At 32.4% G+C, this 22,136-nt stretch overlaps 2 protein-coding genes across 2 annotated transcripts; both read right to left on the bottom strand.

Annotated features, from left to right (window-relative positions):
• Positions 1 to 1,315: 1,315 nt before the first annotated feature.
• LOC115874320 (cytochrome P450 4C1-like) lies at positions 1,316 to 18,367 on the bottom strand. Its single transcript, XM_030889431.1, has 7 exons — positions 18,210 to 18,367; positions 10,547 to 10,673; positions 10,321 to 10,491; positions 10,144 to 10,212; positions 9,883 to 10,051; positions 4,244 to 4,423; positions 1,316 to 1,616 (listed from the first exon to the last, which is right to left on the bottom strand). The coding sequence occupies exons 1-7, from the start codon at positions 18,269 to 18,271 to the stop codon at positions 1,453 to 1,455; spliced, it is 942 nt and encodes a 313-aa protein (XP_030745291.1). The 5' UTR covers positions 18,272 to 18,367; the 3' UTR covers positions 1,316 to 1,452.
• On the bottom strand, positions 18,323 to 21,803 carry LOC115874359 (cytochrome P450 4C1-like). Its single transcript, XM_030889493.1, has 4 exons — positions 21,504 to 21,803; positions 18,748 to 18,854; positions 18,599 to 18,689; positions 18,323 to 18,519 (listed from the first exon to the last, which is right to left on the bottom strand). The coding sequence occupies exons 1-4, from the start codon at positions 21,679 to 21,681 to the stop codon at positions 18,323 to 18,325; spliced, it is 573 nt and encodes a 190-aa protein (XP_030745353.1). The 5' UTR covers positions 21,682 to 21,803.
• Between the last annotated feature and the right edge of the window lie 333 nt (positions 21,804 to 22,136).

Genomic DNA, 22,136 nt, shown 5'->3' with positions numbered 1-22,136 from the left:
TATAAAATTCTCAAAAAAATAATGCAGTTTATGTAAAAAAAATGGAAAAGAAATAGGGGTTGCTATTTAGAATTTTAGGGGTAGTCAAGGGGTTGAAAGTAACACGACAACAAATGCCTCAAAAATTGTCCCCCTTGATATGTAAATTGACTTGTTTCGCCAAATTTTCATACTATCATCGGTAGAGGCAATATTAAATACTGTTCGTTTTCAAATTGTTACCCTGTATACAGGATGGTCCGAACTGTATTCCGAAAACTTCGGCAGCGCATTCTTCAGATAAAAATAAGTAAGAAAGTTCGTATAAATGTATGTCCTAAAATACCTAGTTTCGGAGATACAGGGTGTTGAAGTTTCATATTTATTTCGATTTTTTCCAATATAATAATAGGATAATTTCTGATGTAACGTCAATATTTTGATGAAAATTGGTGTCTAGGAGTTTTTTGACATGAGAAATTTGATTTTCATGTGACTATGACACCTATTTGTAGGAGGCGCCAGCTACATGTGTTTTAACTGTGTTGAAGAGTAATAACTTTTTGTCCGTACCTGTATAAAATTACTGAGTGAAAAAATATAAATTTTCGTGACTTTTTACGTAAAAAATGTCTCTTAGTAAAAATCACTACGAGCAAACCGTTCTCAAAATATTTAAAATGGAAATAGTCAATATAAGTCATTATTGACAAAAAATAGATATAGTTATTTGACTGCAATAATAAATTTGGTAAATTTTTATTTTTTCAAATTAATCATACATTTTTCTGCGAAAAAACGATGATAAAACGTTTCTGTTGAAGTTTTGGCACAAAAACATTTCAAATTTATGATTTCAGTCTAATAACTATTTAGTCAACATGTTTAATTTATGTCAGTGATGACACGTACTGACAAATTTGATTCCAAATATCTCGAGAACCATTCCTCGTAGCGACTTTTACCAAGAGACCTTTTTTACGTAAAAAAACGTCGGTAATGTATATTTTTGTACTCAGTAGTTTTATACAGGTACGGACAAAAAGATATTGCTCTTCAAACCCGTTAAAAAATATGTAGGTGGCGCCCTCTACAGGTAGGAGTCATATTGACATCAAAATCAAATTTCTCATATACAAAAAACTCCCAGACACCAATTTTCATCCAAATATTGACGTTAGTTCATAAACTATTTGAAAAAATTTGTAATAAAAATGAAACTTCTACACCCTGTATCTCCGAAACTAAGTATTTTAGGACATACATTTATACGAACTTTTTTATACAGTTCGGATACCCTGTACAGACAATACAGTTCGGACCACCCTGTATATTAAATAGAATAAAACAGATTAAAACTAATCAATATCTGTAACTAATCAGTCAATATAATTAAGTATAATAAATAAAAGAACAATAAAAATATACAGAAAACTATTTAAATACATTTTGAGGCTCTATGTCTTTTATTTTCTATGCATGTCTCTTTTCTAATTTTACTTTTAAGCCACTCAGAGGTTTAAGTACAATTTCATATGCTTTTTTAATGTCTTCTGGTTTTTCTAAACATGTAATGTTGAACTTTCTCAGTATATAGGCAAGTATAGTTTTGGTGTTTTTCAAACCAAAATTTTGACCTAAAAATTACGAAATAAACCTCATATAGGGTCCGGCAATAGTGCATCGGGCATCTGTAGCTCCTAGAATAAAAACCTGATAATTTTGTTTAAGTGCAAACTTAAAGTAAGTATGTACGAGTACTAGTATGTATTTCAGGAAAATATTTTATCTTCTATCGGGATGCTTTTTTTTAATGAAACACCCTGTACGTTATTACATTTTTGGCTTCCTTTCAGATCACTGTACATAATCGTAAGATATCAGTAAATATATTTCGATAGTTTCAGGGATATTAAGAAATAAATAAGAAATATATATTTTTCGCCCTTTTTTGTGGAAAAATTGTGAGTGGATACACTTTTTTGAGCCACCCTATAGAATTTAAAATATTTCCCTGAAATACATCCTAGTATACAGGGTGTCCCAGGCTGAGCGTGCATTAGAAGTTTCTAGAGAACTACAACATCTAGCTCGGAGATTTTTTGCATATCATAATTTCATAACGGGATCTATCGATTAAAAATATTTTCAATATGGCGGCACTTCCGGAAATACCGGAAGTTGATAGCAACTTTCTTATTTTAAACGGGTGCCCCCATTTTTTATTGCGTACTTAAATTATCTGTAAAATTTTATGAATTTTGATATTAAACACTCTATATTTAACATTGACCGTTTTTGAGAAAAAAAAATATTTAAAATTTTTGAACGAAAAAAGCTGCCTGTAAAAAATATGTGTATAGCCTAAACGTCAAATTTAGTGATTACCACAGCCACTGTGCCATAAAGAGAAAACATGTGGCTATCTATTTCAAAAATTAAATTGTTCGAATGTCATATAATAATGGCCGCAGCTGTCATAGATTTGAGCGATTTAAAAATTATCATAAGTCATTTTTTTCAGATGGAAACCCACTTTTTTATTTCACTAGTGAAAAGGCTTTTCAATTCGTTACTTTTTGAACATACATGTTCCTATACCTAAAATAAAACGTTTATAAGTTATTTAAGATTTAGTTTTAAAGCGTATATTTTCCTTGATTTTAACCAGTAGCCTATGACTTTAAACGTCAAGTGGGTTTAATTGTTTAATAAGTGGGCTTTTATTGTTTAATAATATCGAAAATAATGTTAAGAAAATGTCTCTAAGCACTTTTCGGAAAAAGCTTAAAGAGGTTTACATGAGCCAACAGATTTGACGTCTCCCTGATCCAGATCACTTTTTTTATGAGTTTTGTTTTTTTATTGTCATAATATATGATTTTTTTTTGTTAATTTATTTTATTTTTTTATAAATATTTCTTTTTTTTTTCTAGTTATATCTAATTCACTAATTGTTATAGTACAAATATTACTAACTATAATTGTATATTTATTTTTTTTTTCTTTGAACAGGTTAAGTAGAGTAGCCATAGGCTAGAGTTTGCCTGAAGAAGGAGTATGATGTATTTTGTTATTTTTCCTTTAATAAAGCCATTTATTATTATTATTATTATTATTAAGTGATGTAAAACAATAGATCCTGGCCATTTCATATTGTGACGCTTTGTTCAAAAAGCAGCATCATTTCCGAGTCAACTTAGCGCTGTTTTTTTTCGATCATACGGAATATTATTAATAATATATCAACTATTAGATATCACCAAAGACAAAGCTAAAGAGCGAAAATACGAGATATATTTTTATAAATACACTTTTTAAACAGTTAAGGGGGGGCAGGCAGTATTTATAATATAGGAAATTCAAATAATTCGTTTTCTGACAGATGGAAATAAACTTTCTGACCGTTTGACACTAAATGTCAAAGGAAGCTAGATAAAATAAAAAAAAATATACCTTTTCAAATTAAATCTTAAAAAACATAAAAACGATTTATTTTAGGTATAGGAACATGTATAGTTAGAAAGTAATGAATTGAAAAACCTTTTCATTAGTGAAATAAAAAAAGTGGGTTTCCATTTGAAAAAAATGATTTATGATAATTTTTTAATGGCTCAATTCCATGGCAGCTACCGCCATTATTACATGACATTTGAACAATTTAATTTTTGAAATAGATAGCCACATGTCTTCTCTTTATGTCGTAGTGGCTGTGGCAATCACTAAGTTTGACTTTTAGGCTATACCATTTTTTTTAACAGGTAATTTTTTTCATCCAAAGATTTTAAATATTTGTTTTCTCAAAAACGGTTAATGGTAGGTATATAAAGTGTTTAACATCAGTATTCATAGAATTTTACAGAGAATTTAAGTATGTAATAAAAAATGGGGGCATCCATTTAAAATAAGAAAGTTGCTGTCAACTTCCGGTATTTCCGGAAGAGCACCATATTGAAAATATTTTTAATCGATAGATCTCATTGTAAAACAATGATGTGCAAAAAATCTCCGATCTAGATATTGTGGTTCTCTAGAAACTTCTAATGCACGCTCAGCCTGGGACACCCTGTATACTTTACGTTTGCACTTTGCACTTAAACAAAATTCCCAAGTCTTTTATTCAGGAGCTACAGATGCCCAACCCAACACACTATTGCCGGACCCTGTATGTGCTGAGTTTTATCTTTGTTTCAGATTTTCTTGGATTTATTTTGTCTATATTTATAAAGAATAATATAGGTGTGTAAATAATTTGTTAATTTACCAATACAACTTCTAGGGCCAGCACTGAACGGGATATAAGCATAGGGATGCCTTTTAGCTGTTACTTCTGGTAAAAATCTATCAGGATCAAACTTCTCGGGTTCTGGATATATTTCTGGATCGTGGTGTAGATCGTGCATGGATATGATAACTGTCACATCTTTCGGAATTAAAAATCCATCTAAAACACATTGGAAATTGTTTTAATAACATAAAAAAAATTATATTGTACTACTGCTAATACTAATAATAAAAACGTCTTTATTTCAAAGAAAACCATAACATTAAAAATAATGTAAATGTGGTAAGTATAATTGTGAAGAGCTTAGCTTAGCTATTCTTACTAGAGATGAGCAAAACTGCGATTCTCCAATCGCAATTGTAACTGTGATTCCTATTTTAAAATCGCTGCGACTGTAACCTGCGATTGCGATTTTAATATTTAAATATTGTACTGGGTATATAATCGTCTGTGTATTTTGTATAGCTTAACAGTTAAAAAAGTTAATGTTTAAATCAAAGTAAAGTAAAGATTTCGGTTAACGTCTCTTTTTTGCTGCCAGGGCTAATCTGGACGGGGCCTAATTTGTTTACGCGGAATCCGAACCGCGGTCCTCGGCCATATCATGGTCAATGGCCTACCAACTTAGGAAGTGTCTAAATCAACTCTTACTCACGAGATATCCGATCTCATCCGGCCTCGAACCGGCGTGAATGAGCAGTGTGTATCAATAGATTTTACACTTTTCCCTTGAACAACAGCACGATACACACAGAGTTTCGAACCGGTCACCCGTCCATCCACCAGTATCGCCTTACGTCGCTTAACTTCGGTGTACTAATGGGAACCGGTGTTTTAACGTAGCTAGGCCGTTGCACAATGTTTAAATCAGTTCTTTAGTTTTTTAATTTTTTTTAATATCTGCAACACAATATCTGCAACAACAACTACAACTACACATACCTAGTCTTTCTACGGTTCTCAGTTATCTACTTTTTTAAGATGGCTCACCGCTATAACTTTTTTATTTCTTTTTTTTCAGATAAATAAACGAGATTTAGTAGATATGTTAGTATATGACATAAATCAGGATTGATGAACGTATTCAATTGATTTGTATTCAATCCTGTTTCACCGTAAATAACTACAACTTTTGATTTTTTAATAACACCCTCGGTATTTTTATTACTTTATTCGATAGAAAATGACACTTGGAATAGACTGACATATCATATATCAAGTTTTAACATTTTTGTATGTAGTTTAACTGGAAATTGTGGAAAAACATGCGGTTCATAACAATTGGACTAGAAATCGTACCAAATTATTCCTAAAAAATGTTTTTTCGAAATATGCTAATTAGCCACCCTCGTTCCATTTGCAAACATTTTTGAGATATGATTAAAAATACGATTTGGGCATCTTTTAATCGGCCAGGACAGCACACGAAAAACAATAGACGATCAAATCTATTTTTCCAAGGCTCCTTGATTGAAAATTAGTGTTACTGACACAACTAAGGCACTCTAAATTGAAATTTAAAATACGATTTTTTTAAAGCGATAATGTCAAAAGTTGACATATAATATGCCATTCTATTGAGAGTGTTATTTTCTATCGAATAAAGTAAAAAAATACCGAGGGTGCCATTTAAAAATCAAAAGTTGTAGTCATTTTAGGTGAAACAGGGAGTGATCGAAATTAATTGAATACGTCAATCAATCCTAATTTATGTCATATGCTAACATACCAAATCTCGTTTTTTTTTATCAGAAAAAATAAAAAAGTTACAGGAGCGAACCACTCTTAAGAAATACCCGGTAGATTATGATCTTGACCCTAGAAAATAATTTCTTCTCTATAAATAAACAAAATCAGAGAAAAAAATCAATCGCAGTTGAGTATAAAATGCTTCAATGGACCACAAAATTACATTCGCAACAAAATTGGAAATCGCAACTCCTAAAAATTCAAACTCTAAGATAGAATGTTATCATGGTCCTAGTTTATAAAATCACAATCGCATCAAAATCGCAACTATAGTAATTGGTTGCCTAAATTGAAACTCGCAAATAGAAATCGCAGTCGCAGTTTCCTATGAAAGCCAATCGCAAATCGCACGCATTGCAATTGCGATTTTAAAATCGCTGCGATTGAATCGCAGTTTCCGATTTGTTGCTCACCTCTAATTCTTACTGTTATTGTCTTTACTTATTTTGATTAACATAACGTTTCAGTCAAAAGGATCACTGACCGTTATCAAGTGTAAAACGTTATCAGTTTACACATGATAACGGTCAGTGATCCTGCTGACTGCAACGTTATGTTATTCTTACTCATGTTACTCAGAGGCGTAGCGAGGGCACTTGTATTGGGGGGGGGGGGGGGTGCTGACCTTCAATTTCCCAACTACCTATGTATGATAATATTAATAACAATCTTTGGCTCTCGATTTCATTCGCGTTTACGGTAGGGATGTCCCAAAAATAAAAAAAATCGATATTTTGAATCGATTCAAGATCGGACATAACAAGATCGATCCAGAAAAAAATCGGTAACAAAAGATCGATCTTATTAAATATCGATATTCGATTCTGAATATATTGGTGTAGTGGTATAATAAAAATAACGATATAATCATAAAAAAAATAGATACATAAAAATCGTAAAACCGTTTATTAACACATTTTTAAAATTGAAACTGAATAAGAGTCATCCCAAACTGAATCAGAAACACAAAGTTTTTGAACATTTCTCGCGGAATTCAATTAACTCAGTGGGGTGAAAGATACCCTCTCATAACTGCTAAGTATTTCTAATTCTTGTCTAGATTAGACGGAACTAGAGGTGGGAATTGTAGTTCCTTAGTTCTAGTTCCTCCAAAGGAATAGTTCCTTAAACTAGGTCTTTAGTTCACAATAGTTCCCGACTAACATTGACATCCCCCTTGCTTACTAATGCGTTTCGTTGTCAGTCAGAACTATTCACAGTATGATCTGTATAATTTTTATAATATACGGAGATAATATAACGAGACGGGTAATTGTGTATGTTAAAAAGATATAGCTAAGTTTTATTGCAGATAAAAAAATAAAAAAAAACAAATCAGAATTTAAAAAACTATATCACAAATCAATTGGAGCAAATATTACAAAATTTTTTCAAAAAATTGCATGTTTCCTCACTTCAAGCTTTTTGTTTTTGTCTAAAAATTCAGAATATCTACTTCGTTTTATAAGATATTTCTTAATTTTAGAGACCTAAAGTGAAACATTCCCATAAAATATTTAAAAAACTAATTCAAAATTAAAAACAGTATCCACGACAATTTTCTGTGGTAATTACGCCGCGCCGGCTGTGGCAATAGACAAGGCCGAATCCATCGTCGTCGCCTTGTATTATATCTCGGATCTGCCGACTGAATAGATTCCCGTGAACTAGTCTTTTAATAGTTCCTCTATATCCGGATCCGATAACATACGGCTGGCACTCCCCACGCCTACCTAGCATCAATCACGATGGCTGATCCATACGTAAACTAGTCTTTTATTTAGTTCCTCTAGTTCCTTTAGATCCGGATCCGATAACATACGGCATACGGCTGGCATTCCCCACTCCTGCCTAGCACCACTCCGATCGCGCTGGCCCGATCCGTTCGTACGTAAACTAGTCTTTTATTTAGTTTAGTTCCTCTAGGTCCGGATCTGATAACGTACGGCTGGCACGCCCCACTCCTGCCTACCATCGGGATACGCGCGCTAGCCGATCCGTCGCCGTCGCATATTATTCAATATCGGTCACAGTCTCGATCCCGGAATAGGTCCCGAGGAACTAGTTCTTTGAGAAACCAGGAACTAGTTCCTTTCATTCCGGGGTCGCAATAGTTCATTGGAACTAGTTCGTTCACGAACTACACACCTCTATACGGAACCTTTATTTTTCCGCAAATATATCCATAGGATTAGATCCATGGGCACTAAGTCAGGTGGCCTCGACGGCCAACGGCTGGAGTGTTGGTTAGCTATTCAATTATTGTTGCAAGTGGATGCAAAAATTTGCTGATAACTTCAGCGTTCAGAGACGGTGCGTCGTCTTGCTGGAAAAATATGTTTTCGAGTTCCATTAAGGGCATATCATCAATAAGGGGTCCAAAGCCTACTAGTTAAAAGTGGCGAACTTTTAAAAATTCTGTATTTCGAAGGGGATTATAACAAAATATCAAGTGTGCTATATTTTTGGAAAGGTAATTTTAAATTCTTTTTAGTTAATTAAAAATATAGAGGTTGTCCCAAATAAAAAATCAATTTTTCTGTTGATAACTCTTAAATTATTAATTTAAAAAAAAATATACTTAAACCATTAAATTCTACGTAAAAAGGTGCTTTGGAAATGTTTTCATAGAAATACAAAACTTTCCATAGCAAAAAAGTTACAGCGATTTGTTAAAAATGCACATTTTTGAAAAACACCCCGTAACTCCGAAACGGTAACAGCTTTTGATGTGCGGTTTTCACCATCATGTTTTTCATGAAAATGAGTTCCAGACACCGATATTAGTTTTCACCTATCTCTTATAGAAAAGGGTGTTTCCATTTAAAAGCGTCGAATTGTACAGGGTGGTACATATCTATCACTCACTTTTGACTATCGCTCCCGCTTACCACCTCTTAATCCTACCAAAATGATAGCATGCTGTCTGTAGCGGTATTCAGGTAGATTTTAATGTATTTAACATTGAGCGAGTTGTAACAAAGTTTCCTACAAAATTTTTTCCAACTTACGACACATTACCTACCAAATGTACCTTAATTCTTTTATCGCAGTGTTCAACTACGTCATTTTGTTCAATTACGTAATTTTGTGCCAAATTTTATAGTTCTAGGCAAGATATAAGAAAGCTAATACAAAATTTCACCCCAATATCACATCCGAGGGTATGAATTTCCAAAAATTGCTTCTTATACTGCCCAATTACGCCATTTAAAAAATATTTTTACAAAATTTCATACTTCTAGATCAGTAGTAACTTTCATACAATAAATAGTAAAATAGTAGTAATTCGAAAATCATAGATTATTCAAACTTTCACCCCTAATTTTACACAATTTGGCGACGAATTGCCGAAAATCGCTTGTTAATACCGTATAATCGAATAAAAACGGCTTCAGCGATGGCTATGAAATGAAGATCGCTGTCATTTTATATGTAAATCTATATGAAAAATGTCATCGGTTGTCACTTCATAGCCATCGGTGACGCCGTTTTTATTCGATGAAATCGACAAAATATCAAGAGACAACTTTTAATGGCCATTCAACTGCTTACACTATTTCGCCAACAAAAGAAAAAAAAGTCAGTGGCGTACATGCTTTTTTTTACACTTTATTAGCTTTAAAATCTGTCGCAATTGTAGTAACTTTTACCCTCAAAATTTCATTCGAAACGCTAAAAGTGCTTGGAAGAAAATTAAAATAAATCGAAAAAATTTTAAAAAGACTTTAACACCCTGTAACTACGAAAGAAAACAGAATTGGACCTATGTTGATATGAAAAATAAATCCTATTTTTAGGTGAAGAATCTCTCCACGAGAGATGGCACATGTTTTTTGAAACGCGCTGTATATCAATCAAGAAAGTACCTATTTCGATATCTTCAACAAGCGTTCTTGACATGAAAGGAACAAAATAGTATACTCTAAGAGTTTCCTTGATTACCCTATCCATATATACCATTTTACTCAAATCTTCTGATGTTATTGGTCTTTCATCGCCTTGGTAAATGCTGTCAATTTCTTCTTGGAGACGTTTCTACAAAATCTGTATTAATTTTTCCCTATTTTTTAAATTTTGATGTAGTTTTGAATTATTTTTTATTTATCCGGTAACTAAAAAAAATGTACCTGTACATTAGGATGATTTCCTATGGCTAGTAAAGTGTATGTTATAGTAAGGGAGGTAGTATCTTGCCCCTAGTAACAAAAAAAGAAGATTAAAAAGCTTATAATAATTATAAACAGAATAGATAATTATACACAAAAAACAAAAAAGTTAATTATAAACAAAAACATCGTGCTTACACCAAACATAAAAGTATTAACTTCTTCTTCAATTTCCTCATCTGTGAAATTGTCAGTTTCTTGGTAGGAGAGCAGCAAATCCAAAAAAGCCAAATTTTTGTTACGGTTTTTCAAATTCGATTCATTATTACACTTGTTTTGTTGGTATAGAACCTTTCTTTCAGCAATTATCTGAAACCATAATTTCTAAAATTTTCTTGATTTATGTAGTAAGGAACGTGCATACCTTTTTGTTGAATTTATTGATAATATCTAAACTTTCTTTCATACTTTTGGCATCATTGGTCAATCCAAATAAGAAATCGATATGTCCAATTGGATTAAAGGCCCGTTTTACAGCTAAGATGATATAACTAGAGACATTTATAGAAAATTTACTATAGAAATCAGTATTTTTATATACTCAGAAGAAAAAAAATGCAACGGAACTTTTTTTCGTCAAGTTTTAAAAGTTTTATATTTTTTTATTTTCAGCCATATTTTCATGAATTGTTTAGCAATAACTGTATATAAATCTATCAACTTTAATTAATATACTCAGTTTTTTTTATAAACTTTAGTATTTGGCTGATTAGACAGGGTGAATTGAATGGTTGTATTTTACTTTAACTTTAAAACACCCTGTGCAATAATTTCGTAAGTAACTTTTTCTAAAACATTATTTTTCGATCAGAACCATGTCTCTTGAGCATTTTGTTTTTTGATTCATGTCAACACATGCCTGGATTAATTTATATAACAGCGAACAGGCCCGTTTCTGGGGTATCTGGCGCCTACGTGCAGCATTCTTTGGTGCGCCCTTTTTATATTTAAATCAATTATATATTTTAATCTTAATCTCAAAAATTTAAAGAATTTATATTGTGCGACAAACGAGCAATATGTAATTGGAAATGTAAAAAAATTATTCTAATTAAAGTATAAAAACATTTATTAAATACAGAAAACAAACAAAAACACAAAAATATTTAGTAACAAAAATAGTACCCTAAAGAAAAAAACTCACTTATTTTATATGAAATACATAAAAACAATAAACTAAAAATCGGAAATAATATACATGTCAAAATAAAAACACTAAATCACCACAATGCACCAAAACACTTTTACTTTTAAACTGGTGTACTAAAAGTGTTTTGGTGTATTGTGGTGATTTAGTGTTTTTATTTTGCTGTGTAACACTGTAGCGTTTTTTAAACAACTACCACTGCGAACGGCAGCTTTTCATCGGAGAGCAGTCGTAGTTGTTTAAAAAACGCTACACATAATTTGGCGCCCCACGTTGGGCGCCAAATTAAGTGTAGCGTTTTTTAAACAACCACCACTGCGAACGGCAGCTTTTCATCGGAGAGCAGTCGTGGATAAGGTATTTCACTGGAAAGAAAACTAATTAATAACAATAAACAAAAAAATAGATATTGGGCGCCAGGCATGTACAGAGAAAGAAAACACAGTTGTATATTACTTAAAACTAATGACTATATTCATTCATGATGTTCGTTGCTGATACATGACATTGTAGAGTTCTAGTGAATATGTAGTGGTTATATGTCACAGAAAGTGGTGGTAAGAGTTGTACTAAATATCTATGAAAACGACTATGATAAAATACAAGAAATGTAAAGTTTAAGAGAATGTATGAAATGTAGCATTACTTTAATTAATTTGATATATTTTATATGATGTTAGAGTGCAATAATAATATCTATAAAAAAGAAATACTATTACAAGACATAATGCAATGAAACCTAAGATCTAAATTATATTTTAACTACTAAATCGACATGAATGTTCTTAACAATCTAACCACTCAACATAGTCTATACGATATTATTTAAGATGTACATTATTGTTTAAGACTGTAAATGTTTTAAATGTTAAATGCAAAACTATAACTTAAATCTACACTTAGCTGTTCTTTATGCAATCCTGCTTAAAGCAGTAACATCGTGAGGTGGTCTCGCATTTCTCTGTACTCAGCCATCCAACACAACCAAAGGGGCCAGAATGAGACACCATAAATTGGTACAGCCGTAACTAACTAGCTTACCGCTGGGAACGAAGCAGCATGGGACTCAAACTACACCCATGCTGTGGCACTTATATGTAAGAAAAAATCATTCTTACTGGGGACACTCGTCCACAGGACATCCGTATATAAGACACTACCCGTACCTTGGACACAGTCCGTACCTTGGACACAGTCCGTTACCTTGGAAATAGTCCGTACCTTGGACCCTAAAAATATGAAACTCTTGTTCAAAACCAAACAAGGTCTAGTAAACAAAATAAACCTACCTCGAAATACTTCCGAGGGCTCAATAAATAATAAACAACATGTCCTTTCTTCCATGTGACAGTCTGGAGGACAAAAGAAAAGGGACGCCAACGTGCCAGCAAAACACAAATACAAGTTGGGACATCCGTAACTCTACCCTAAAAATATTCAATAATAATATCGAATCTAAAAGGATAATATCTCATCTTTACCTGTTGCTTTGAAATAGCAGCTGATTCAGATTATACAGCAAGATTTAAATAATCACCATTTCTAAAAGCTGGGATAAAACAGAGCGTCAAAACAAAGTGAGGTTAAGCACGGAGAGTTGACAGAAGAGACCTTCACAGAATAGTAACAGGGTTGTGTCGAACGATCACAGGGTTGGCGACCAGGGAACGTAAAAATTACGCGTCAAATAATCTATCCGGCCTGAACGAGAGGGAATCCGGTGATGATAGGCCAGACATCATATATTATATATAAAAAAAAACATGTAACGAACTAAAAACGTTACAACACCAAAGGTTCCAACCCTCAACTGTAATATACATGTACTGATTTCTTTCGAAAATCGACAACTATGAAACTATGAACCCTTGCCGGACACAAACGGTACATTGTGAGCCAGTAAATTGTAGAGAGAAACAAGCCCTATAACATAGGATACAATATTTTAATGAACAGTGCTTTCCATAAAATCAATAAAATGAAAAATATACGAAATAATATGCATGTACTGATTTCTGTCGAAAATCGACAACTATGAAACTATGATCCCTTCCCCGACACAAACGGTATATTGTGAGATAGGAAATTGTAGAGAGAAACAAGCCCTATAACATAGGATCTAACAAAAGCTCATGAATAAAACGCCTTGCGTGACCATCTTCTGATGCGAGTCAAATACTCGTCAGCGAGTAATGGCGGTATATGTCTATGTATAACATAGGATACAACAATTTAATGAACAGTGCTTTCCATAAAATGAAAAATAAATAGATGAGATCAATGTGTTGCCGACAGATTGCCATAGACTTGTTTATTCGGTGCGGCCAACGCAAAAAAGACGCTAAGCAAACTTTATCCAATAATCTTTATATTATATAATCTTCATCCTATATCCTTTATCCTATAATCCAATTATTCTGATGTATGTTTAAGTATTTGTTTATTAACAAGAAAGCGTATCGGTTTTTTGTTACAAAGTACTGATTGACACTTCGATTTTGCGCCCCCAAAATGTTGCGGCTACGTGCGTGCACGCACTGCACGCTCGCCAGGAACGGCCCTGAGAGCGAAAAGCCACTAATAATTTGCAATTTTTTCAACTATCATTATTAATTTTTAATACCACGAGGTAGCTTTGGTGACTATTGTCGTAATGTCATATCGACACTGCACTCTATATTAAAATTTATAAAAACGTTAAAAAGTAACGATACAAGCTTGGTTTTAATAAATATTAGTAATATTCACAGAACTAAGATTAATTAAAAAAAAATAATGTAATAACTAAGTGTAATAACAAACTGTAATAACAAAGTGTGAAGTTTCTTGTTTGTTTGTTTTGGTTTGGTTTAGGTGTTAAACCAAGGGAACTTGTAAAAATACTCTAATATTTTGTATTGCCTCCTCCTGTTGCTGTAACTGTCTGTACTCTGTAGACGTCGCCGTCGGTTCATACTGCCAATGACGCTGCAAGTACACACATGGCCAAAATTATTGCATATAACGGTATTTTTATTTTATTTTGGACCTAATATGATTCTTTTTATATTTTTGGAGATATTGGCTTACTACACGACTATCCTAAGAAAGTAGAGCGCCGAGGATAGCGGCGAGCAAGCAGCGCGATACCGCGTCGAGCAAGCTTCGAGGTGCTGAAACATAGTGAAGCGGCGAGGAACAGCGAGATACTTTAGCGTATCCCAAGCATGCTCGATCACATTCTGACATCGCTGTGACATCGGTGGCCACTACAGTTTTCTTATACCCTCTTTCTCACAAAATTCACGAACCGCTAAAGTGCGATGGGGAGGACCATTATCGTCCATGTAAACAAATTCATCCCCTACTGCCCCTCGAAATGGACGCATAATAAATAGGCTCTAAAACGTCTCTAAGATATGAGCCACCTGTCATTGTGCCATCAATAAAAACAAGAGGAGTTTGAGCTCCGTGCATTTTAACTGCCCATACCATAATGCTTCCCCCTTGAAACGGGACACGGGGTTGTGCTGCACTCAAGCGTGGTCGTCTTCCAGTTGCTCTCCAGACCAAAGTTCGTCGCGAGTCTGACACTAGGCCTATTTTTGTTTCATCACTAAACATGACGAAATTCCTATTAGGTCCATTTGCTCTCATCTCCTCAGCCCATTGTAGTCGCGTAATTTTGTGCTGTAAATTAAGCTTGGGAATACGTAAAGGCCCCCTTAGATGTAATCCTCTGTCATGGAGTCTTCTTGCTAAGGTCTTTCTTGAAACATTTACTCCTTCAAGGCGAGCTAACTCATTTTTAATAGCAGTACTAGAAAGCAGGGGATTGCGTCGTGCAATTAGGGATATTTCACGGTCTTGCACATCAGTAGTAACTCTCTTTCTACCTCTTCCAGGCCGGTCTGTAACCTCGTTTGTCTCCCTGATTTTTTTTAATATTCGCGAAACATCGTTTTGGTTAACTCCTACAATTTCAGCTATTGCAACTTGCCGGTAGCCCTGTTGAGACAGTGTTAATATTCTGACTCTATTAAACTGTGAAATAATGTTTCTAGGCATTTTAAGGCCAAAACAATGGTCAAATTTCTTCTGAAACCCAAGAGACCACAAATCGAAATGTGCAAGAATTTGTAATAATATTGGGTCTAAACGATAAACGATAAACATTGTTTACCATATCTATTTTAACAAAAAAATGTTTATTACATGTTAGATTATTATCAAAGCTATGTATAAAAATTGGCGCCGGGAGGCACGTATAGCCGCCCATACTAAAATATGTTAATATCTCGAAAACTGCGACTTTGACTGATTTTGATGTTATTACAAATTTTGTTGCAAATATTATTCCTAATCTTAATTTGAAAACCGCGTTTCGCGAGCTACTGTAATTTTGGAGTTACGATTTTTTTAAATTTATAACCCCCTCCTATACCCCCTTACCAACCCCCCACCACCACCAAAAACTAATAGCCAGATTCTCGGTTGCCACAGTATTTTTGTGCCAAATTTGGTTAAAATCGGTTCAGCGGTTTTTGAGTTATCGTGTTACAGACGGACAGACAGACGGACAGACCGGCAGACAGACAGACAGACACCACGAAAATATTTTGTATTTAGGTCATTTATGACCCAAATAACTCATTTTGAGTGAAATTAAAAAAAAACATTTTTTTTTGCCGATCCTAATAGCCTACCATACCTATTGGTATGGTCGGCAAATATTTTGTATTTAGGTCATTTATGACCCAAATAACTCATTTTGAGTGAAATTAAAAAAACTTTTTTTTTGCCGATCCTACTAGCCTACCATACCTATTGGTATGGTCGGCTAAAAAAGATTCTTTAAATTCCTTTCCGTATATTTTTAAACGATATATGCAATAATTTTGGTCTTGTGTATATTGTGTTATGTTTTCCTATTCTTCTTCAAGAACCAATCGAATATTCATAATTTAGGCAATCTTTAACAAGATCAATGCCTTTTGCACAATCCTCGACACTAAGAACCATATTCAATCGTACACAACAGTAGTCATTAAAGCTACCTCGTCGTTATAAAGAATAACATCAAAAAGTAACGATAATTGAAAAAATTGCATAATGTTTGTGGTAAGTTCATTTTGCTCTTAAAAATCAACCAAGGTTAAAAAACAAAATATCCTGGAGACATAGTTCTGACCGAAAAGTTTTATGAAAATTTGCTAACGAAATTATTGCACCAGAGTGTTTTAAAGATAGCGTAAAAAAGAACTCTTCGATTAACCCTGTATTAACCCTTATTATAACCTTAATCAAATACTAAAGGGTATAATAACCTAAGAGTTTACGAATTAAAATTGATATATTTATAGACAGTTTGCTAAAAAAATTAAGGAAAAAGAGCTAAAAATAAAAAAAATTTAACACACACGAAAGATTTTTCCGTTGCGTTTTTTTGCATCTGAGTGTATATGATGGAGGCAGATGCCGAATTCGGCCTATGTCCGAAATAATTAGATATATGGCGATTTGTCCATACTAAACTTGCCAGTTGCGTGCAACTTCGTGGTTATAAATAGTCTTTATATAACTTCTTTGCGGAGGGGGTTAATCTTATTTTGGTATAATATAACAACAAAAGATTAACACCCTTCGCATAGAAGTTGAAACCAATGCAATCAAAACTCTTCCGCGTAACTTTGTGGATATAGGTAGGTATAATCACAGTATAATTAATTATAATCGCGATATGTCTAATTATTTCGGACATTGGCCGAATTCGGTATCTGCCTCCAACTTATACAGGGTGGTCTGAACTGTATTCCGGAAACTTCGACAACAAATTCTGCAGATAAAAATAAGTAAAAAAGTTCGTATAAAATGCATGTCCTAAAATGCTTAGTTTCGGAAATACAGGGTGTAGAAGTTTCAATTTTATTTCGATTTTTTTCAAATAATTTCTGAAGTAAGGTCAATATTTGGATGAAAATTGGTGCCTGGGAGTGTTTTGACACAAGAAATTTGAATTTAATATTAATATGACTCCTATTTGTAGGGTGCGCCACCTACACGTTTTTTAACTGTTTTGAAGAGTAATAACTTTTCGTCCGTACTTATAGAAAAATATAAATTTTCGTGACTTTTCACGTAAAAAATGTCTCTTGGTAAAAATCGCTACGCGCAAGCGTTGCGAAATGGAGGATATTTAGAATGGAAATAGTCAACACATATCATTATTGACAAAAAATAAACACATTGAGTAGATAATTTGACTGAAATAATAAATTTGGGAAATTTTAATTTTTTTAAATTAATCATAATTTTTTCTGCGAAGAAATGAGAATAAAACAGTTTCTGTTGAACTTATGACACAAAAACAATTCAATTTATTAGATCAGTCTAATAACTATTTAGTCAACATGTTTAATAAATTATGTCAATGACGACAGTTATTGATAACTTCGATTCTGAATATCTCGAGAACCATTACTCGTAGCAATTTTTACCAAGAGATCTTTTTTACGTAAAAGACGTTTTAAATGTATATTTTTTTACTCAGTAATGTTATACAGGTACGGACGAAAAGTTATTAGTCTTCAAACTAATAAAAAAGTGGCGCCCTCTACAAGTAGGAATCATATTGACATCAAAATCAAATTTCTCATGTCAAAAAACTCTCAGACACCAATTTTCATCCAAATATTAACATTACTTCAGAAATTATTTCGAAAAAATCGCAATAAAAATGAAACTTCTACACCCTGTATCTCCGAAACTAAGTATTTTAGGACATACATGTATACAAACTTTTTTACATATTTTTATCTGCAGAATATGCTGCCGAAGTTTACTTATATTACAATTCGAACAATTGGAATACAATTCGAACCACTCTGTATACAAAACATACTTTTCTATAGCCTCAGGATATTCAGATCTAGGATTCTTGAGAAAATCGATTTTTACACCCATTGCTGTTTCTGAATTCGAAAAAATGAATTATTATATTACAAAAAAACTACTTTATGATATACCAGCAATAACATCTAAACCAATTTGATTTATATACGAAAAAATATCTGTATATTCTTCTTCTACATGTTGTTCTAAAATACCAACAAAATTTTGAGCACATTCATTAAAAACATCCATATATCTATCCAGAATAGCGCCATAAAATGCTGGTCTTATAATTTTTCTATGCCTCCTCCAATAAGCACCTATTTAAACCAAAAAAAGTTAAATAATCTTTGCTGGCACATTGAGAAAAATATACTTAATTCTCTCGTTAAGTCTTACCAGTTGCTGATAGAAGCCCTTGTCCAAGCCAAGGTTTAAGTACGTGGTAAATTCTGCCTTTTTTAATGTTAATATGACTTTTCAAAATTTTCTGAAATAAAATAGGTTTATTATTTGTTGGTTGTTTTTTTTATAGTTTTAAAATATACCTCGATATGATTTGGTTTAAATATATGAACAGTGGGTATGGAACCATACCAGGATCTGAAAATTGGTCCAAAAATTTTATGTCTTTTGCTTGTAACTTCCCACCTATCTAAAGAAAGCATAAAAAGTCTTTATTTATGGTAATTTGTATCAACAATAATATATTTCCGTTTTCACATTTTTTGTAAAGTGATACATTTTTGGATCAATTTATTTTCTAGTTTTTATATTTTCGAAAATACAGGGTGGCTCCTCTCAGACGACGCGGAGACTGCAAAGAGGGCGACAGTTGGTATTTGGTATTTGGTATTGAAATTAAATTTTGTGAGCATATTATGTAGGTTATCTCAGAGAATGAAAATCCGTGCATAAAATATGCTCCCCAAATTTCACGAAATGAAATTTTGGGAGCATACGTATGTTAATTGAAAGCGTTTTTTAAAATATAGAGAATTCTACAGGGTGTCCCCTATAAAAGTTACATATTATCAAAGTTGTGTTTTTTGTAATGGAACACCCATTGATTTTTGGATTCTAGGAGAAAAATAAAGGTGAGTTTTATTGGAGAAGTATATGACTAAAATGTAAGTTTTTTGAAATATTTAAGATTTTCTGAAAATAAAGAACAATTTTTAAATTTGAAAAAAGCTACCTAAATTGGAAGTTATCCGGTATAGTGTAATATGTAGCAAAATAACTACTCTATATTAAATCAAATTAAAACTTGGCCCAAAAAGTTATACAGGGTGACAATTAACATTGAACATTGGCCATCTTTAAAAGTAAGTTACTCATTTCTTTTACATGGAACACCCAGTATATTATTTCGATATTCAATAAGGAATTCATGTCTCCTTAAATTACTATTAAGGTTGCCTACCTACCAAACAAAGATTTTCCTAGATATTTTGATTTTTAAGATTTAGTGCCAGTAGATCTTTATTATTTGATAAAATCTAGGTGGTTGTGATATGTCTGCCGTTACTTCAACATAGAGCTGTCTAATTAGTCCAACTTTAACTAGTTATCGTTTTGTGTCAGTAAAAACAAAAAATAATCTCAGAAATTTGCGGAAAATGAAAACTTATCCTACATCAGAGACAATTGATATGATTCTATTAGTTGGTAAATGCAGTGTGCATTCCGTAATTAATAGGATCACAGATAGAATACTTAAATGCTCCTGGTTTGGTCTAGTCTGAGTTTTTTTATGGGGATATGTTAAAGACAGTGTTTACAAAACTTGACCAACTATTGTCGACAACATGAGAGAAATTATTGTAGTTGTTGCTTTTCGGAGTACCTTTTTAAAATGTAAAGATATTTTGAAAAGAGAATCATTTTATGCAGTGAACAGGAAAGGAAGTATTTTGAGCTTTGATTTCATCTAGCTAATTTTTGTCACATAATTATACGTTTATATCAAATTTTAATTCTAGCCCAGTTTGTAAATATATGTTATCTCTGGGTTAAAAACATAGCTCATAAATATTAAGGACAAAGCTAAAGTAAAAATAACAGCATTCAACGTAATGACATAATGTATAAGTATAATTTTTATTAATCTATTTTATCTATTATTTTTTTATCTATTACTATGGAGTCACTATGGATTACATCATAGAATTTTATTTTATTTTTATTTATTTACGCAAATTTAACAATTGGTAGTATTGAGAGAAAGAATAATTATGTTTTATATATTAAATTGATGAGTCGGTCTCTTAATAAAGAAAAGTTATTTATTATTATATCAGTAAAATCATCAGATTGTTGAAGAGCTGTGAAAAGATCTTTTTAGATTGAAAGTAAGGCAAGAGGCGATAAACGTTTATTTTTTTATACATTTTAATGCATTTCAAACGTACTTGTAAATGGTGTAGTAACAAACAAAACCAGTTAAAGTGATTTAACTGGTTAAAAAAAGTTAAATCACTATTAAATGCGTTGGAAATGTATCAATATAACAAGTTTGTTAAATCAGATGTTAAATGCGTTGGAAATTTTTTATAGGATCTTTTAAATTTCGGATCCGCAAGAGATAAATAAAAATAATTGAGACATACTAGTACCTATCTGCAAACCTTATTTCTAAATGTATAACAATGTTATCTAATATTTCATAAAATACAATTCGCAAAGGTATTTGACTTAGCCGCTTTTATTAACATATCGAATTGAAATAGCACAGAGACTTTTCGGTAATATATCTGTTGTATCGTCTTCTTGCACCGAATAAAATAACGCGCTTTTTTATTTCAGATTATTTTATTTCTCTGGCGTGTTCTGAAATACAACCGGTTATATCATTTTTAATAATCTCGGACAAGCCCGAAAAATGTTTCCAATTTGCTTTAAACGTTTTTTGAATTTTCATATAAAAGTTTTAAATGCTACGTATAATGAATCATATGAAATATCCCCTTAACGAAATGTGATATATCTCCTTATTATGAAATATCCGGAATATCCCCTTAACTTTTAAGCCTACCGAGCCTCCACGACTTCATGCAAAGGCGACCGGAGATTTTGCCTAAGCCCCGCCTTAATACGATACAACTCCGACTTACGTCGGGTCGCTACCGTACGATGAGTGAGACAGAGACAGAAGACTGCCGACGTCGTGGATCGACTCTGATAGTACAGATTTTGTTACATTTACACCTGCATCGTATTTTTTATATTTAATACAATCAGAGTTTTGTCTTCCATCTTGAGATATAACAATTTTGTTTATTAATAATAAAAATCTGCCTACCTTCAGCTGGAGCTCTTAAAATACTGTAAGTAGTACCTACTAGAGGGTACCATTTATCACCTGGCAAGATATCAATGCATTGATGAACAAATTTGTTTTTCCTGTAAATTTTGAACAAAGGGGGGAGTACTAATACTAGAAGTACTACAATCACTAAGGCAATTAGTATCAAATCCATTTTTTTGAGGATTCTTGTTGGACGTTTTTATATTTAGAATTTAGAGCTTTTCAATTAAGTTAGGATATGAAAAATAAAATGGAAATTGAATTATTTTTACTACTACTGACACTAAAATTCTTATAAAGAACACTATAATAATATTTAAATATGAAACAAACTGTTTATATTCACATGAATATATAAGTTTTAAAATCTAGATAATATTGTATCATTAGATTGTTGATATGCGGTATGCAAATAAGAGTTACTATGTAATGTAATAATTGAATAAGAAACCTTTATATTCATGCTTATAAATTTGTTACAAAGTATATTACAAGTACCAATTCAAAAAAACGCTTAAAGAGAAGCATTTTAATAAATATAAAAAAATACAATGTTGCTTTATCTTAAAATTCCATTTATTGGTAAAGCGTGTTAATTCTGGCAATATGTCTGTAAAGGACGCATAT

The sequence above is a fragment of the Sitophilus oryzae genome, unplaced genomic scaffold (assembly GCF_002938485.1).
Source record: "Sitophilus oryzae breed Bouriz unplaced genomic scaffold, Soryzae_2.0 scaffold_1018_pilon_pilon, whole genome shotgun sequence".
Lineage (NCBI taxonomy): Eukaryota > Metazoa > Arthropoda > Insecta > Coleoptera > Curculionidae > Sitophilus > Sitophilus oryzae.
This window is presented reverse-complemented; position numbering and strand designations above follow the sequence as displayed.

What these genes read in the sequence shown, in the direction of transcription:
- LOC115874359 (XM_030889493.1), bottom strand. Translation starts at nt 21,681, where the DNA reads ATGGATTTGATACTAATTGCCTTAGTGATTGTAGTACTTCTAGTATTA. An exon ending in TTTAAGAGCTCCAGCTGAAG is followed by an intron (nt 18,855 to 21,503) that starts GTAGGCAGATTT and finishes TGCTTTCTTTAG; the next exon opens with ATAGGTGGGAAGTTACAAGC. An exon ending in AGGGCTTCTATCAGCAACTG is followed by an intron (nt 18,520 to 18,598) that starts GTAAGACTTAAC and finishes TGGTTTAAATAG; the next exon opens with GTGCTTATTGGAGGAGGCAT.
- LOC115874320 (XM_030889431.1), bottom strand. Translation starts at nt 18,271, where the DNA reads ATGGGTGTAAAAATCGATTTTCTCAAGAATCCTAGATCTGAATATCCT. An exon ending in GAAATCATCCTAATGTACAG is followed by an intron (nt 10,052 to 10,143) that starts GTACATTTTTTT and finishes CAGATTTTGTAG; the next exon opens with AAACGTCTCCAAGAAGAAAT. An exon ending in TGTTGAAGATATCGAAATAG is followed by an intron (nt 4,424 to 9,882) that starts GTACTTTCTTGA and finishes AATGTGTTTTAG; the next exon opens with ATGGATTTTTAATTCCGAAA.